The sequence below is a fragment of the Branchiostoma lanceolatum genome, chromosome 4 (genome assembly GCF_035083965.1).
Source record: "Branchiostoma lanceolatum isolate klBraLanc5 chromosome 4, klBraLanc5.hap2, whole genome shotgun sequence".
NCBI lineage: Eukaryota > Metazoa > Chordata > Leptocardii > Amphioxiformes > Branchiostomatidae > Branchiostoma > Branchiostoma lanceolatum.
Genome location: NC_089725.1, coordinates 4,794,475 through 4,812,450, shown reverse-complemented (window position 1 = coordinate 4,812,450; position 17,976 = coordinate 4,794,475). Strand labels below are relative to the sequence as shown.

The following is a 17,976-nucleotide window of genomic DNA, read 5'->3' as shown; positions in this document are numbered from 1 at the left end:
CGTTTTACTCTTTCTTGGGACCTGTCTAGTTCTCGATTAACGAACATCCACTAATTACGTGGGTTCCCTGATTGAGGTGTTAAGTTATTCTCTTTCAAAGCCTGGAAAGAAAATTGATTATTTATTCCTATTATTTAGTTCTGAAAATAATTCCTGTTAGAAAACGGGATAGCATTGAAAAGTTGGGATAACTCTTATTTGATGTTGTAATCCCATCAATTTACTATAAAATCCATTGAAAAAAAACTCTTATTAGTGTATTGTTGGGATAGCACCCCCTTATCCCATCGATTCACTATATCCCTTCACTATAAGAGACATCTAAATAACTCTTATTAGTGTATTGTTGGGATAGCACCCCCTTATCCCATCGATTCACTATAAGAGACATCTCTTACTAGTGTATTGTTGGGATAGCACCCCCTTATCCCATCGACTCACTATATCCCTTCACTATGAGAGACATCTAAATAACTCTTACTAGTGTATTGTTGGGATAGCACTCCCTTATCCCATCGATTCACTATGAGAGACATCTAAATAACTCTTACTAGTGTATTGTTGGGATAGCACCCCCTTATCCCATCGATTCACTATAAGAGACATCTAAATAACACTTACTAGTGTATTGTTGGGATAGCACCCCCTTATCCCATCGATTCACTATAAGAGAAATCTCTTACTAGTGTATTGTTGGGATAGCACCCCCTTATCCCATCGATTCACTATAAGAGACATCTAAATAACACTTACTAGTGTATTGTTGGGATAGCACTCCCTTATCCCATCGATTCACTATAAGAGACATCTCTTACTAGTGTATTGTTGGGATAGCACCCCCTTATCCCATCGATTCACTATAAGAGACATCTAAATAACACTTACTAGTGTATTGTTGGGATAGCACTCCCTTATCCCATCGATTCACTATAAGAGACATCTCTTACTAGTGTATTGTTGGGATAGCACCCCCTTACCCCATCGATTCACTATAAGCGACATCTAAATAGCTCTTACTAGTGTATTGTTGGGATAGCACCCCCTTATCCCATCGATTCACTATAAGAGAAATCTCTTACTAGTGTATTGTTGGGATAGCACCCCCTTATCCCATCGATTTACTATAAGAGAAATCTAAATTCTTACTACTGTATTGTTGGGATAGCACCACCTTATCCCATTATTTTACTAATAAGAGGTTGTATAATCACCTACCAGTGTATTGTTGGGGTAGCACCCCCTTATCCCATCGATTTACTGTAAGAGATAGCTAAAAACTCTTACTAGTGTATTGTTTTGATAGTTACCGGCGCCAACCCCTTATCCCATCAATTCCCTGGCAAAAAAATGGAATAAGAGCTGTGCGAAAGGGCCAATTCAAACTAGTTTACGTTTATCGTCACGCCTGTCCGTTCAATACACTTTAAACAGTTGAGTGCCTGTTTTTTTTCAGTACCAGAAAAGTATGTAAGTATAGTTGTCGGTAGTGATTATGTCAGATAAAATACATCCCTGTCAGAGGTGACTACAACAAATCCGCGACTACTGACGGACTTATTTTCGTGTAGAAATCCCCTTCTTATCCGTGCCAAGAGTGGAGACATACCGGGACATACAGTGTAACAGTGGGGATTCAAGCGCCTCCAACTGACCAGTCTTACTGGTCGCAACCTTTTAGCCTAGTGGTTAAGGCGTGCGTGCCTGTTATATCTGAATCTCGGTTGGGATCACTAGTTTCTACTCTTTCCTTTGATTTGTTTCACACACTATAATACTGTGACTATTCATGTACCACCTTCAGAGGCAACAGCGAAGAGCGTCGCCTGACGGACTTTGTATACGTTCAAATTCATGTCCCATTTTTAATTTAAAATTACGGACTTACGGTAATGGTGTTAAAAAGCGTTCTCCCTGAATCTTTTTCCTTCCTGTCAATTGTCACAGAATTTCACAGGGAGGTTTGTTTCTTATCATATCTGCTTAAACGAAGTCCGCATGAGGCGGAGATGCTTTGTGTGATCGTTCTCCGTTTGATATACCATCTTGCAGAATCAAAATAACCTTGTTCCTTGTACCTAGTAATAGGTAGTGATGTTCCCCGTCTATACAATGGAACAATCCACTGAATACATTCCCAAAACCTTATGCAAGAGCAAGTCACACAGTGAGCTGGGTACGTGGTTGCCTTCAATTTCCAAGCAGATGTTGCAGTCGCACTTGTTTTGGGCGTAGTTTGCGATGTTTTATATGCTGTGCGCGCTTTAAAAGACACTCGAAGTGCCAATCCGATATCTTTCGCACTTCCAGATTAGACTCGTCTTCCTCGAGCTTACTCTCATTTTCAACCTCCTCGCGTTTAAGCCCTCTCAGGACATAACATCCTCGTTTTATTGCTTTGCACTATAAAGGTCAAGGAATTCTCAATCCATACCTCTGAATCTCAACATAATCAGATGGATTGGTACTGCGTAAATGAAGTGAAATGTGATGAAATGCGTAGTTAAGATTAGGATCCAATTGTCAACAGCTAAGCATACAGTTAAAGTATAGTACGGCACTAGAAGCAACAGGTTGAAGACTCGGGACATTGTCGCCATGTCAACGGCAAGTCCAAACAAATACGATGCACTCTGACTTGTTGTTGTTCTGGGGTTGATGACACCAGATCCATGACACAGCCCTCCTGTAGCCTGATATCGCGCGCCGAGCAGCAAGTCAGGCTGTCATGTAAGATGTAACGACCGACCCTGTGCATGCTGTAACGGCTAGCCCCCTAGTGGGGGTCATTAACCTTATGATTTGTCAGTAACGACTTGTCTCGTCTACAGACTGAATCCTTTACAATGCGCAAAATATGCCGCCATCAACCAAAGTCCGCAATGATTGAATGCATGCAAAACTATCATTAACTTCTAGATTTTTAAAGCGACACGTAGCCGAAGTCTTAATTCCCACCAGCTGTTCACGAAACACGTGTTTTCGTGTCACTGCGCGGCGACATGATTTAGTAGCGATTTAACGCTGCATATCACCGATTATAGGAGATGGGGTAAGATCACTACACCATTGTTTTCTACCAGATGTGAAAACGCGCCACTGGCTGAACGCTAGAGGGTGGAATGTCTTTAGTATAGTGGTTCAAAGGACATGCATATTTCTAAACATGTCGCGTAACAGCGAACTCTTGTTTCCATCGCAAACATAAAGATATCGTGAACTTGAAAATACGATGAACACTTTCATCTTACCTTTTAACTGACTGTGTGTTCACTAGTAAGTGTTATTTAGATGTCTGTTATAGTGAATCGATGGGATAAGGGGGTGCTATCCCAACAATACACTAGTAAGAGATGTCTCTTATAGTGAATCGATGGGATAAGGGGGTGCTATCCCAACAATACACTAGTAAGTGTTATTTAGATGTCTGTTATAGTGAATCGATGGGATAAGGGGGTGCTATCCCAACAATACACTAGTAAGTGTTATTTAGATTTCTCTTACAGTGAATCGATGGGATAAGGGAGTGCTATCCCAACAATACACTAGTAAGAACTATTTAGATTCCTCTTATAGTGAATCGATGGGATAAGGGGGTGCTATCCCAACAATACACTAGTAAGTGTTATTTAGATGTCTCTCATAGTGAATCGATGGGATAAGGGGGTGCTATCCCAACAATACACTAGTAAGAGTTATTTAGATTTCTCTTATAGTGAATCGATGGGATAAGGGGGTGCTATCCCAACAATACACTAGTAAGAGTTCTCTTACAGTGAATCGATGGGATAAGGGGGTGCTATCCCAACAATACACTAGTAAGTGTTATTTAGATTTCTCTTATAGTGAATCGATGGGATAAGGGGGTGCTATCCCAACAATACACTAGTAAGAGTTCTCTTATAGTGAATCGATGGGATAAGGGGGTGCTATCCCAACAATACACTAGTAAGTGTTATTTAGATGTCTCTTATAGTGAATCGATGGGATAAGGGGGTGCTATCCCAACAATACACTAGTAAGTGTTATTTAGATGTCTCTTATAGTGAATCGATGGGATAAGGGGGTGCTATCCCAACAATACACTAGTAAGAGTTATTTAGATTTCTCTTATAGTGAATCGATGGGATAAGGGGGTGCTATCCCAACAATACACTAGTAAGAGTTCTCTTATAGTGAATCGATGGGATAAGGGGGTGCTATCCCAACAATACACTAGTAAGAGTTATTTAGATGTCTCTTATAGTGAATCGATGGGATAAGGGGGTGCTATCCCATGAATTTACTAGTAAAGGCTTCAAAAATTGTCTTTCTAGTGAAATAATGGGATACATTTGTGACAGACGTTATCACGTGTAAAAATAGTTATCACGGTTTTCGATTGAAATAATTTTTTGGGATAAAAAAATGGGATAAATAGCTTGAGCTAGAAAATTGGCCTCTACAGTTTGTCTTGTGGCCTCTGCAGTTTCAGAAAAAATCGCAAGGGTGCCAAAACCTACACCACTTACGACTGCAACTGGTGCCAATCCGTTTTCTTGTCTATGGCAGTACCACATGTAAGAACACGAGCGTTAAAGACATGCAGAGCATTTTATGAGACTTGGCTTGAATAAAAAAACTCTAATTTCTAGTCATTCCTACACATAGTAAGTTTCAATAACACTATACCATTACATATCGACATCAAAGGAGCAAAGATACGATGTCATTGTGTGGTGAGAACTGATAGAAAATCCCAAAATCCAAGCCCTAATAGACTGATCCTGACTGTCCATCACAATAAGCGGTTCGACCAATGAGTGACTGCATGTCCATCAGATTTTTGCATTTTTATGTTTTAATTTTGCATTTCTACCTTTTGAAAAAGGTGGACGGGGCTATGGTAACAGTCTATTTACACTAGGCGCGTGAAACTAAAAGATCACCATGTAGATTATTTTTGTGCCGCTTTTGAGCACTTTTGATAAGAAATCCGCGCGCAAATGTGGTAAACAGTGGCATCAAATGTCAATTTCATAAAGATTATAACAACTAGAATATTTCCAGTTTTCAAGACTCATAAAATGCTCTGGGTGCCTGTAAGAACACAAGACACGTGCGAAAACACGTGCCGCCCTCTATCACAGATTATAGCTAACAGTTAAATATATGCCCCGCGATACTCTGGGGAAATCTTATTTCAAATGCAAAGTAGTTTACATAAGCACAGAAAGCTACGTATCATTTTGAGTGTGGTCCACACTTGCTTTATTTAGTTTTCGTAAAGCATTTCCTAAGAAACAAAACCGAGAAAAATGTAATACTCTGCATGGGGAAATCTTATTTCAAACGCAAACCTAGCATTACGTAACCGTTATATATATGCCATGTAATACTCTTGGGGAATCGTAACTGAAATGTAAAATAGGATAGATAAGATAAGATCATTTCTTCGCAGCCCAGAAAGTTACGAATCATTCTCACTGTGTTCTAGACAGAGTGTGGTCCTCACCGGTCTTAGTTGGTTTTCATAAAACATTATGGAATAAATCCTCTAAACATGAAAGACAGATTGCGCTCGCGTCACGACTAACTGTTATACGTAAAGATGAGTTGCAATCTTGAGTTCTTGTGCAACTAATTGTGGCAGAACCACATGTAAGAACACGTGCGTTGGAACATCAGAACACATGCGAAAACACGTGCCGCCCTCGATCACACTGATTATAGGTAACAGTTAAATATATACCCTGGGGAAATCTTATTTCAAATGCAAAGTGGGTTTAGATAAGTTCTTGTGCAACTAATCGTGGCAGTAGCACATGTAAAAACACGTGCGTTAGAACATCACTGTAAAAATGTAATACTCTGGGGAAAACTTATTTCAAACGTAAACATAGCATTACGTAACCTCGTGTGGGCTCGAATAAAGTTCTAAACGGGAACTACAAGCGGCTACCAGCGTCTTTCCTGAAGATGTGGCGTGAGTGTGTACGGTTGGCTTGAGGTTGTCCTTATTATTTACATAGCATTACGTCACCGTTATATATATGCCATGTAATACTCTTGGGGAATCGTAAGTGCAATGCAATGTAGGATAGATAAGATAAGACCATTTCTTCGCAGCCCAGAAAGTCACGTATCATTTTGAATGTGGTCTAGACAGAGTGCGGTCAGCATCTGTCTTATTTAGTTTTCATAACACATTTCGTAAGAAAAACTCGCAGGGAAGACCATAAAGATGAACAACACAGTCGCAGACGTAGATACGCACGCGATGCTGACGATGGAAGACAGGGAGATGAAGACTTATCGGCAAAAGATTCTGGCAGAGAAACAACAGCACGACTGGGAAATGAGACTCTTGGAGAAAGAAAGACGACTCGCTTGGAACTCCGACAGGTAAGAAATCATCGACAAAGAGAAAGGCGAAACGTTTTAACTATTTCTCTGGTTTTTTTTAAAACTATTCTTAGAAAGTTTTTGACTGTTTTTTTAACATCTCTTATTCTATAACTTCAGGGTCGAACAGAGCCGACTGGTTTCTCGTCTGGAGAACATAAAAAAGCGCGTTCAGGAGATAAACAAGGAAAATTCGACGAAACAGAGGAAGCAGGCGAGAACCTTGCTTTCAGACCAAAAAGGACTCTTGCAAGGAGGATGCACAAAAAAGAAGTCGTCAAAGAAATCGGACAAAAACGAGAAAAATGCCGTCTTGGCTACTATGCCATTTTTGTCTTCGACTTGGTCGGGAGGTTATGGGTGCCCAGATGTGTTCCAAGACACTCAATGCGGTACCCAAAAGCTAGGAGGTCTCAAATTAGACCCTGACGTCAAGACGTTTAAGAGTTCAGCAACTTCCGTACCAAAGCATCCGTCCATAAAACAAATCTGCCATGTCCCTGTGGAGGCTACAAAATCCGGTCGCTTTGAACCAAAAAACAAGGACGTTTCACAGCAGAAGTTACCATCAAAAAATAAAGAGAAACGCGTCGTCCAAAATCGTGCCTCAGAAACCACCGACGAATTCGAAGGCGCCAAGGTACCAGTCAAACCCAGACTAACCCGCCGTCCAAGCATGAACCCGAATATCCTTGCATCCATCTTGAACGTGGACGAATCTTCAGTTGAGAAACAGAATCAGATTTTCCAGAGGGCGAGACTGAACTCAGACGCGGCTCTTAGAGTCAACGCCGACGATACGCAAGAAAATCCAGAAGAAAACGAAAAGAAGGACAAGAAGACGACCTCGTCTAAAATACAGCGTAGAGCGAGCGTAGCTTCCATGCATTTGTCGAGTGACTTGTTAAAAGTCGGCTTCCCTGATTGGAAGGCTAGGGAAAAGATGTTACCGATAACGTGGCCTAACAGCAAACAGTCACCGGCCGACTTCAGTTTAGTCTCCCGGGCCAGGAGAAGCTCCCTACCGCCTGTGTCAACCACGAATCACGGCAAGTTTACGAAGCTGGGATCAAATGCTAAAAGAAAAATGAGCATCGGGTTCACAAAATCAAGAACCTCGTCGTTGGACAAGCTTGAAAACGTGATCGAGGAAAGCGAGGAACATTCACACCACTTGGAACGGGAGGAAACCATGAAGAAATTGATGCAAAGTGTCATGTCCATCGATTGTAGTTTGTCATTATCACTACGGAAGAAAGAACAATAGAGACGACAATGAGTGTCTTTATAGGGTATGTCACTGGGTATTAAAGGTAGAAGAGTTGTTATCAAAGCTATATTGCTTAGCTAGCTATAGGCTATTTGCTATTTTAAGTATTGTAGCTATTACAGGGATTGTGACGCTTGCACTATTGTGACATTTTCTGTCATTCGTTACAATTAATCATAATCGCTGCGAGCATCCCTTACATCGTTGTGCTATGACGAGTACTAGTCAAATATAGCTTTGTCTTTTTTGTCTGACAGCTCGACAGCAACAATCGATGTATTGCATTCATAAAATGTAGAAAATGTAATCTTCTCGTTTTAAAACTGGAATTAAGTGATTACTGAATGAAATAGATTTGTTAATCCCACGTAGTTTGAAACGTCCTGTGGCAATCTTAAATCATGTTGATGATGACTACTGATGAAACGTTAGTTACAAGTACACTAGTGGTGACAAAAAGGTTAGAAACTTAGAAATCTACTGCCTGAGAAACAAGATCTCGTGTGAAATAAAGTCTATCACCGGAACGATCAAATAGTGTATGTTGTTTTCATGTTCTTTTCACAATAAATTGGATCGGCCTTTTAGGTTACGATATTGTCTTGATCGCGCGAAATTCACGATACAGATGCAACATTGTCGACCGTCTGAAGGTGTTGAAAACCTGGGATTTGTTTACAAATCGGCTTCGTTTTGGCCGGGAGTACCGGACTGTAGGCATATAAAGAAACCTCCTTGGTTCAACACATGATGTACCGGTTGTCATCTGGCACCTCAAACAGACGAAATGTAATGAAATGACAAAAGAGTCAAGAAGTAGACAAGTAGAAAAAAAGGCCAAATTCTGTTGTGGTGACTTTTTCAGTTTTGGTGCCAAAATCCTACGAATGGGGCATGTAAATCATGTAGTCTGTGGTTCAGTTATGTTCAATTCATGTGTTAACCGATCCAGAAAATTTAACATACAAATGTCTACTTGCGAAATCATTTCCGGATGCTAACTGCATGCATCATATTTAAGGAAATGTAAGATGATAAAGTTCATACCACTAATTATAATGTCTAATCAACCATAAGGTACGCCGTTTACTTTTGGGACTTTGTTTTTCTTCTTTGAAGGAAGTGGACAATAATGACTGTCACACGTTCTGATGGTTTTGTGATTTTAGTAGAAACGTGGTCTTTACATACCTCTAGCTAGAAACCTAAGTTTCTCTTTTACTTCAACGGTTGTATGACCGTTGTGTGACAGTTGTGTAACAGTTGTGTAAGAGTTGTGTAACAGTTGTGTAACAGTCGTGTGACAGTTTTGTAATCATTGCGTAACTTTCCAGAGATTTCCTTTCTAATAAGAGTTGTGTAATGGTTAATATTCTAGGAAGTCATTTTCTAGCAAAACCGATAGATAACGCTGTGAAGCCACAGCAGTCTGGTTATGGTCTTGCTAATAAAGCTGATTGATATGCGATCTTTCTAATTGGCCCAATTACAAGAAGATATCGACCATGCATAGATGTTACATAAATTCCCAGAGGACTGATTCAAGATTAGAACCGCCAAATTGCGATAGGAAATTGCGCCAACTTTGCGAGTTTCACCAATTTTCCTTTCGCAAAATCTCACATTACGCCAACAGACAGTTACTTAAGCAACTGGATACAATTTTGAAACAGTCTGACAGCATCCGCTGTCTTTCGTCAGTGACTAAAGGGAAGAACTGGAGGATCAGGTTATATACCAAAACTCTGACATGTCTGAATTGACTTGTTAATGAGGTCGAGACAATAGCATGGTTCGATACAAAACTCATTCATGCTGGCAAATTGATATAATTGTAAAGTGAGATATTTCAGGAGAGGACTGAGAGTTGATCATCCATGCTACAGGAAGTCACTAGGGAACTTGTCAAGGAATTAATCCTACTTCAGCGTAAGTGGTGGTTGATATTCCCTTGATACCTTCTACAAAAGTCTTATACAAACACCACACGCTTTGCTCATTGTTACTAATCATATAATGAATGGATGAAAGACCTTTATTGTGCATTCATGCCCCGAGGGGCTAGGTACAGGTCGTCTAACATGGAACTTAAAATAAACATAAATACAACAATACAAGCTGTAAACATATAGAGTAGACAAACTTGTTATTAAACTAAGCTAGTCCAGTAGAGTCGACTTATTCTCGCTTCTTTGTACATGTGTAAATGTAAGAACAGACTTTTTATACTTCTTAATTATATAATACTGTTACAGTCAGTTCGGTTAACCTTCAAGTTGTAAGCCAACAACTGCACTAATGATACATGTAACTTCCTTGCATCTCATGGCAGACGCAGACCAGGACCCCAGCCTACCACTTATCTCCAGTACATCCAACATCTCCTGAAAGATTGCAACAACCACCTGTCGAAGAAACAGATCTCTGACTTTGCTAGCAACAGAAGGAAGTTGAAAAAACTTGCAAAAACTTGCGCAAAATCAGCCGACCAATGATGATGATGATAGCTAGTTCATTGCAGGTGCAAAAAGTGATAATGACGATAGCTAGTTCATTGCAGGTGCGAAAAGTGATAATGATAATAGCTAGTTCACAGCAGGTGCGAAAAGTGATAATGACGATAGCTAGTTGATTGCAGGTGCGAAAAGTGATAATGATGATAGCTAGTTCATTGCAGGTGCGAAAAGTGATGATGATGATGATAGCTAGTTCATTGCAGGTGCGAAAAGTGATGATGATGATAGCTAGTTCATTGCAGGTACGAAAAGTGATAATGACGATAGCTAGTTAATTGCAGGTGCAAAAAGTGATAATGATGATAGCTAGTTCACAGCAGGTGCGAAAAGTGATAATGACGATAGCTAGTTCATTGCAGGTGCGAAAAGTGATGATGATGATAGATAGTACCTTTCAGGTGCAAAAAGTGATGATGATAGCTAGTTCATTGCAGGTGTGAAAAGTGATAATGATGATAGCTAGTTCACAGCAGGTGCGAAAAATGATAATGACGATAGCTAGTTCATTGCAGGTGCGAAAAGTGATAATGATGATAGCTTGTTCAATGTTTACTGTTCCTAGTAAGAGCGTTTTAACTGTAGTTTCAACATATTTCATATAACTTGTACATTTGTTACATGCAAGTTGTTACCAACTAAACTGAAACTGAAACTGAAACTAAGTTATTGTGCAAAAGTCAAATGTTCTTTCCGATCGATATTGATTTTCTTTTCATGACATAGTAGATCAAAAACCACTTCAATGCCCCTATGACGAGCAGAATGGATTCTCCCACCCTGTCGGCACTACAAAGGACCTCACTACCCTCCTCCGTCGATGATATTTCCATCCCTTATTGAATATGTCCCGTGTATAAAAGTGCTATTTTAACATTAACACGAACTTGCTTTGGTGGGGTTTATGCACTTAAAAGAAGATCCTAACCTCTCTTAGCTCAACTGCTTTGGCCGGACGTTGAACGGGGAAAGAGTACAAATCCTTGCTTTTTCAAAGTCTGGAACGAAGATTGGCCTTTGCCGTTTCAGACACAAATCGCAAGGGTGCCAAAACCTACACCACTGCAAACATGATGCCATTCGACAGATGACGCTCGTGTCACGACTATGCGTAAAGATTAGTTACAATCTTGAGTTCTTGCGCAACTAGTTGTGGCAGTAACATTTATAAAAATACGTGCGTGATAATGATGATAGCTAGTTCATTGCAGGTGCGAAAAGTGATGATGATGATAGCTAGTTCACAGCAGGTGCGACAAGTGATGATGATGATAGCTGGTTCATTGCAGGTGTGAAAAGTGATAATGATGATAGCTAATTCATTGCAGGTGCGAAAAATGATAATGATGATAGCTAGTTCATTGCATGCAGGTGCGAAAAGTGATGATGATGATAGCTAGTTCATTGCAGGTGAGAAAAGTGATTATAGCTAGTTCACAGCAGGTGCGAAAAGTGATGATGATGATAGCTGGTTCATTGCAGGTGCGAAAAGTGATGATGATGATAGCTAGTTCATTGCAGGTGCGAAAAATGATGATGATGATAGCTAGTTCACAGCAGGTGCGAAAAGTGATGATGATGATAGCTGGTTCATTGCAGGTGCGAAAAGTGATGATGATGATAGCTAGTTCATTGCAGGTGCGAAAAATGATAATGACGATAGCTAGTTCATTGCAGGTGCGAAAAGTGATAATGATGATAGCTTGTTCAATGTTTACTGTTCCTAGTAAGAGCGTTTTAACTGTAGTTTCAACATATTTCATATAACTTGTACATTTGTTACATGCAAGTTGTTACCAACTAAACTGAAACTGAAACTGAAACTAAGTTATTGTGCAAAAGTCAAATGTTCTTTCCGATCGATATTGATTTTATTTTCATGACATAGTAGATCAAAAACCACTTCAATGCCCCTATGACGAGCAGAATGGATTCTCCCACCCTGTCGGCACTGCAATGGACCTCACTACCCTCCTCCGTCGATGATATTTCCATCCCTTATTGAATATGTCCCGTGTATAAAAGTGCTATTTTAACATTAACACGAACTTGCTTTGGTGGGGTTTATGCACTTAAAAGAAGATCCTAACCTCTCTTAGCTCAACTGCTTTGGCCGGACGTTGAACGGGGAAAGAGTACAAATCCTTGCTTTTTCAAAGTCTGGAACGAAGATTGGCCTTTGCCGTTTCAGACACAAATCGCAAGGGTGCCAAAACCTACACCACTGCAAACATGATGCCATTCGACAGATGACGCTCGTGTCACGACTATGCGTAAAGATTAGTTACAATCTTGAGTTCTTGCGCAACTAGTTGTGGCAGTAACATTTATAAAAATACGTGCGTTAAGAACATCAAAACACGTGCACACGATCACAGATTATAGGTAACAGTTGAATATGTACTCTGGTGATACTCTGGGGAAATCTTATTTCAAATGCAAAGTATGTTAGATAAGATAAGCTGAAATAAATTTCTTCGCAGCCCAGAAAGTTATATATCGTATTGAGTGTGGTCCACACTTGTCCTATTTAGTTTTCGTAAAGCATTTCGTAAGAAAACCTCGCGGAGAAGACTGTAAAATGTTTTACTCTGGGGAAGTCTTATTTCAAACGCAAACATTCGTAACCGGTACATATATGCCGTGTTATACTCTTGGGGAATCGTAATTGAAATGCAAAGTAGGATAGATAAGATAAGACCATTTCTTCGCAGCCCAGAAAATTTCGTATCATTTTGAATGTGGTCTAGACAGAGTGCGGTCTACACCTGTCTTATTTGGTTTTCATAACACATTTCGTGAGAAAAACTCGCGGAGAAGCTCATAAAAATGAACAACGCATCCGCAGACGTAGATACGCACGCGGTACTGATGATGGAAGACAAGGAGCTGAAGACTTATCGGCAAAAGATTCTGGCAGAGAAACAACATCACGACTGGGAAATGAGACTCTTGGAGAAAGAAAGACGACTCGCTTGGAACTCCGACAGGTAAGAAGTCATCAACAAAGAGAAAAACAATTCAATGACTTTTCAGTTTTAGCTATTTCTCTGGATTTTTTTAACTATTCTTAGAAAGTTTTCGACTGTTATTTTTAACATCTCTTATTTCAAAACTTCAGGGTCGAACAGAGCCGACTGGTTTCTCGTCTGGAGAACATAAACAAGCGCATTCTGGATATAAACAAGAAAAATTTGACAAAACAGAGGAAGCAAACGAGAACGTTGCTTTCAGACCAAAAAGGACTCTTGCAAGGAGGATGCACACAAAAAAAGTCGTCAAAGATATCGGACAAAAACGAGAAAAATGCCGTCTTGGCTACTATGCCATTGTTGTCTTCGACTTGGTCGGGAGGTATTGCGTGCCCAGATGTGTTCCTAGACTCGCAATGCGGTACCCAAACGCTAGGAGGTCTCAAACTTAACCCTGACGTCAAGCCGTTTAAGAGTACAGCAAGTTCCGTACCAAAGCATCCGTCCATAAAACAGATGTACCATGTCCCTGTGGAGGCTACAAAATCCAGTCGCTTTGAACCAAAAAACAAGGACGTTTCACAGCAGAAGTTACCATCAAAAAATAAAGAGAAACGCGTCGTCCAAAATCGTGCCTCAGAAACCACCGACGAAGGCGCCAAGGTACCAGTCAAACCCAGACTAACCCGCCGTCTAAGCATTGACCCGAAAATTCTCGCATCCCTCTTGAACGTGGACGAGTCTTCGGTTCAGAAACAGAATCAGGTATTCCAGAGGGCGAGACTGAACTCAGAGGCGGCTCTTAGAGTCAACGCCGACGACACGCAAGAAAATCCAGAAGAAAACGAAAAGAAGAACAAGAAGACGACCTCGTCTAAAATACAGCGTAGAGCGAGCGTAGCTTCCATGCATTTGTCGAGTGACTTGTTGAAAGTCGGCTTCCCTGATTGGAAGGCTAGGGAAAAGATGTTAACGTGGCCTAACAGCAAACATTCCCCGACCGACTTCAGTTTCGTCTCTCGGGCCAGGAGAAGCTCCCTACCGCCTGTGTCAACCACGAATCACGGCAAGTTTACGAAGCTGGGTTCAACTGCTAGAAGAATGAGCATCGGGTCCACAAAATCAAGAACCTCTTCGTTGGACAAGCTCGAAAACGTGATTGAAGAAAGCGAGGAACATTCACACCACTCGGAACGGGAGGAAACCATGAAGAAATTGATGCAAAGTGTCATGTCCATCGATTGTAGTTTGTCATTATCACTACGGAAGAAAGAATCATAGAGACGACGATGAGTGTCTTTATAGGGTATGTCACTGGGTATTAAAGGTGGACGAGTTGTTGTCATAGCTATATTTCTTAGCTAGCTATAGGCCATTTGATATTTTGAGTATTGTAGCTTTTATAAGGATGGTGACGCTTGTGACGCTTGTGACTCTTTCTGTCATGTTTGTTCGTTACAATTAATCATAATCGCTTCGATGATCCCCATATCGTTGTGCTATGAAGAGTACTAGTCAAATATGGTTTTATCGTTTTTGTCGAATAGCTCGACAGCAACAATCGTTGTATTGCATTCATAAAATGTAGAAAATGTAGTCTTGTAAAACTTAAATGGAATTAACTGAATGCTGAATAAAATAGATGATGTTAATCCCACGTAGTTTGAAACGTCGTGTGACAACCTTAGATCATGTTGCATGGCGTATATCAGTCTCAATACAGACTGTTAATATGTTTAACGTATTCCTCGTGCTGCTGTTTGTAATGACTATACTGATGTAACGTTAGTTTCACGCACACAAGTTAGAAACTTGGAAGTCCACTGACTGAGACACAAGATCTTGTGTGAAATAAACTCAATCACCGGAACGATGAATTGGTGTATGTTGTTGTTTTTTCTTTACACAATAAATTGGATCTACCTTTTTAAAGTTACCATACTGTCTCTATCTTGCGATATTCACGAGTACAGATGCAACATTGTCGACCGTATGAAGGTGTTGAAAACTTGGGATTTGTTCACAAATCGGCTTCGTTTTGGCCCAGAGTACCGGACACACATAAGCTCGTTCAACACATAATGTACCGGTTGTCATCTGGCACTTCAGACACATGAAATGTAATAAGATGACAAAAGAGTCAATAAGTCGTTACAAGTAGAAAACAAGGCAAAATTCTGTTCTGGAGACTTTTTCAGTTATGGTGCCAAAATCCTACCAATGGGGCCTTAAACGTATGCAAATAAGTCTGTGGTTTAGTTGTGTTCAATTCAGATGTTTACCCGAGAGACATTTACATACAAATGTCTACTTGTAAAATCATTTCCGGATGCTAACTGCATGTACCATTTCTAGGTGATATAGTTCATAGCACAAATGTCTGATCAACCATAAGGTACGTCGTTTACTTTTGGGGCTTTGTTTTTCTTCTTTGAAGGCAGTGGATAATAATGACTGTCACACGTTCTGATGATGATACTAACAACTGGTTTTGTGATTCTAGTAGAAACGTGGTCTTTACATACCTCTAGCTAGAAACCTAGGTTAAATGATGACCAAGAACACCATTTGTCTGACAGTTATGCAACAGCTCTGCAACATTCGTGTAACTGTTCTGTGGTGGTTGTGTAACGTTCCAGAAATTTCTCTACTTCAACAGTTGTATGACCGTTGTATGACCGTTGTGTAATAGTTGTGTAACAGTTGTGTAACAGTTGTGTTACAGCTGTGTAACAATTGTGTAACAGTTGTGTAACAGTTGTGTAACAGTTGTGTTTGTGTAACAGTTGTGTAACAGTTGTGTTTGTGTAACAGTTGTGTTTGTGTAACAGTTGTGTAACAGTTGTGTTTGTGTAACAGTTGTGTAACAGTTGTGTTTGTGTAACAGTTGTGTTTGTGTAACAGTTGTGTTTGTGTAACGTTTGTGTAACAGTTGTGTAACAGTTGTGTAACAGTTGTGTAACGGTCGTGTAACAGTTGTGTAACCATTGCGTAACTTTCCAGAGATTTCTCCTCTAGTAAGAGTTGTGTAATGGTTAACATTCCAGGACGTCGTTTTCTAGCAAAACCGATTAAGATACGCTGTGAGCCACAGCAGTCTGGCTATTGTCTTGCTAATAAAGCTGATATGCGATCTTTCTAATTGGCTCAATTACACGAAGGTAGATATCGATCGTGCATAATTGTTACATAAATTCCCAGAGAACTGGAGAATCAGGTTTTATACCAAAGAATGAGGTCAAGACAATTTAGTGTGGTTCGATCAAGGAGGGTTCGATAGAAACCTCTGGTCTGGTTTAGACACGCATTTCCAAGCACACTTGGAGGACACTCAGCCGACGTCCGACTCAAGTGCGGTCTGTTTACACACCGGGCCGCGAAGTGACTTGGAACGCTCATTCGTGCTGGCAAATTGATGTAATTGTAAAGTGAGATACATGGATTGCAGGGGGGGGCACTGAGAGTTGGTAATCCATGCTACAGGAAGTCACTAAGGAACTTGTCAAGGAATTTAGCCCACTTTTGCATAAGTGGTGGTTGGTAGTCCCTTGACACCTTCTACAGAACAATAAGACTTATGCAAACACCACAGGCATTGCTCAGTGTTGCTAATACATTACATTAACAGTTACATTAACCCTCAAGTTGTTAGCCAACAATTGCACTTATGATACATGTAACTTCCTTGTATCTCCAGTACATCCAACATCTCCTGAAAGATTACAACAACCACCTGTCGAAGAAACAGATCTCTGACCTTGTTAGCAACAGGAGGAAACTTCCAGTCGCCTGCGTAAAAACATCCGACCGATGATGATGATGATGATACCTAGTTCACAGCAGGTGCGAAAGTTGATGATGATAGCTAGTTTATTGCAGATGGGAAAAGTGATAATGATGATAGACAGAAGAAGATATGATACCATCCCTCAATACACATCCAGCAATACACATCCACAGATGGCTGACTGTGGGCAAGAAGAATATAGACCTGTCATGTTGCTTTTGATATTGCAGCAACCGGTACAATTTGATCATTAGATTTTCTTCTCATGAATTGTCAAACGACTAAAGTAGTCCATGAGACTGTCTGGCCTTTGTAATTTGTGTACAGCTTTCTAGATTGTGTCAGAAACACTTGCGGACCATTGATGCAAACATTACCACAAATTTTGTGTCCAAACTTGACCAAACTGCAGTGTTGCAAAGTGATAAATGATGATAGCTAGTTCATTGCAGGTGAGAAAAGTGATGGTGGATATGATACTAGTAGCTACACGCTTGAAAATTAGGCGGCCGCCATGGGCAGGTATTGTGCTCTGTGCGGTCCCAATTCGTGGCGGTCGCGGTCACGTTGGACGGGTGGTCGCCTTGGGCAGGCAGCTTAATGCTTGTGCCTATGGGGAAAATTTTCGGGACCGAGAAAAAGCGGTCGCCATGGCCAGGTGGTCGCGTTGAAAAGGTGGTCGCCTAGGCAGGTTTGACTGTAGTTCCTTGTAGGTGCGACAAATTATGGTGAAAGCCATGGGGCACGTACCGTCTTGTGAAGGTCATCATGGTGCAGTTGGATATTTCACATTGAACATGTTTTAGGCTGCTGAGAGCACGTCTAGCATTTCTGCGGTGACCAAAAATTACAGCACAAAATGTTTCCGTACTTTCGATCAGTAGCAAAATAAAATTTGTACAACAAAATGAGTACTATCCGGAACGATCGCAACCAAAGAGCAAATCTATTACCAGAAGATCCTTACGTACCGTAGCTAGCTCATCTGTAAGTTGACATCAGTGTTTATTTGTTTGTTTGTTTGTTTGCTTGTTTGTTGGTGATACATTCATT

General features: G+C 40.5%; 2 protein-coding genes across 2 annotated transcripts; both read left to right on the top strand.

Moving 5' to 3' along the window:
- Nucleotides 1-6,273: 6,273 nt before the first annotated feature.
- LOC136432304 (uncharacterized) lies at nucleotides 6,274-8,186 on the top strand. Its single transcript, XM_066423497.1, has 2 exons — nucleotides 6,274-6,381; nucleotides 6,502-8,186. Exons 1-2 carry the CDS (start codon nucleotides 6,281-6,283, stop codon nucleotides 7,646-7,648), a joined length of 1,248 nt encoding a protein of 415 aa, XP_066279594.1. The 5' UTR covers nucleotides 6,274-6,280; the 3' UTR covers nucleotides 7,649-8,186.
- A 4,530-nt stretch (nucleotides 8,187-12,716) lies between these two features.
- Nucleotides 12,717-15,013, top strand: LOC136432303 (uncharacterized). Its single transcript, XM_066423496.1, has 2 exons — nucleotides 12,717-13,154; nucleotides 13,286-15,013. The coding sequence occupies exons 1-2, from the start codon at nucleotides 12,994-12,996 to the stop codon at nucleotides 14,415-14,417; spliced, it is 1,293 nt and encodes a 430-aa protein (XP_066279593.1). The 5' UTR covers nucleotides 12,717-12,993; the 3' UTR covers nucleotides 14,418-15,013.
- The last annotated feature ends 2,963 nt before the right edge of the window (nucleotides 15,014-17,976 follow it).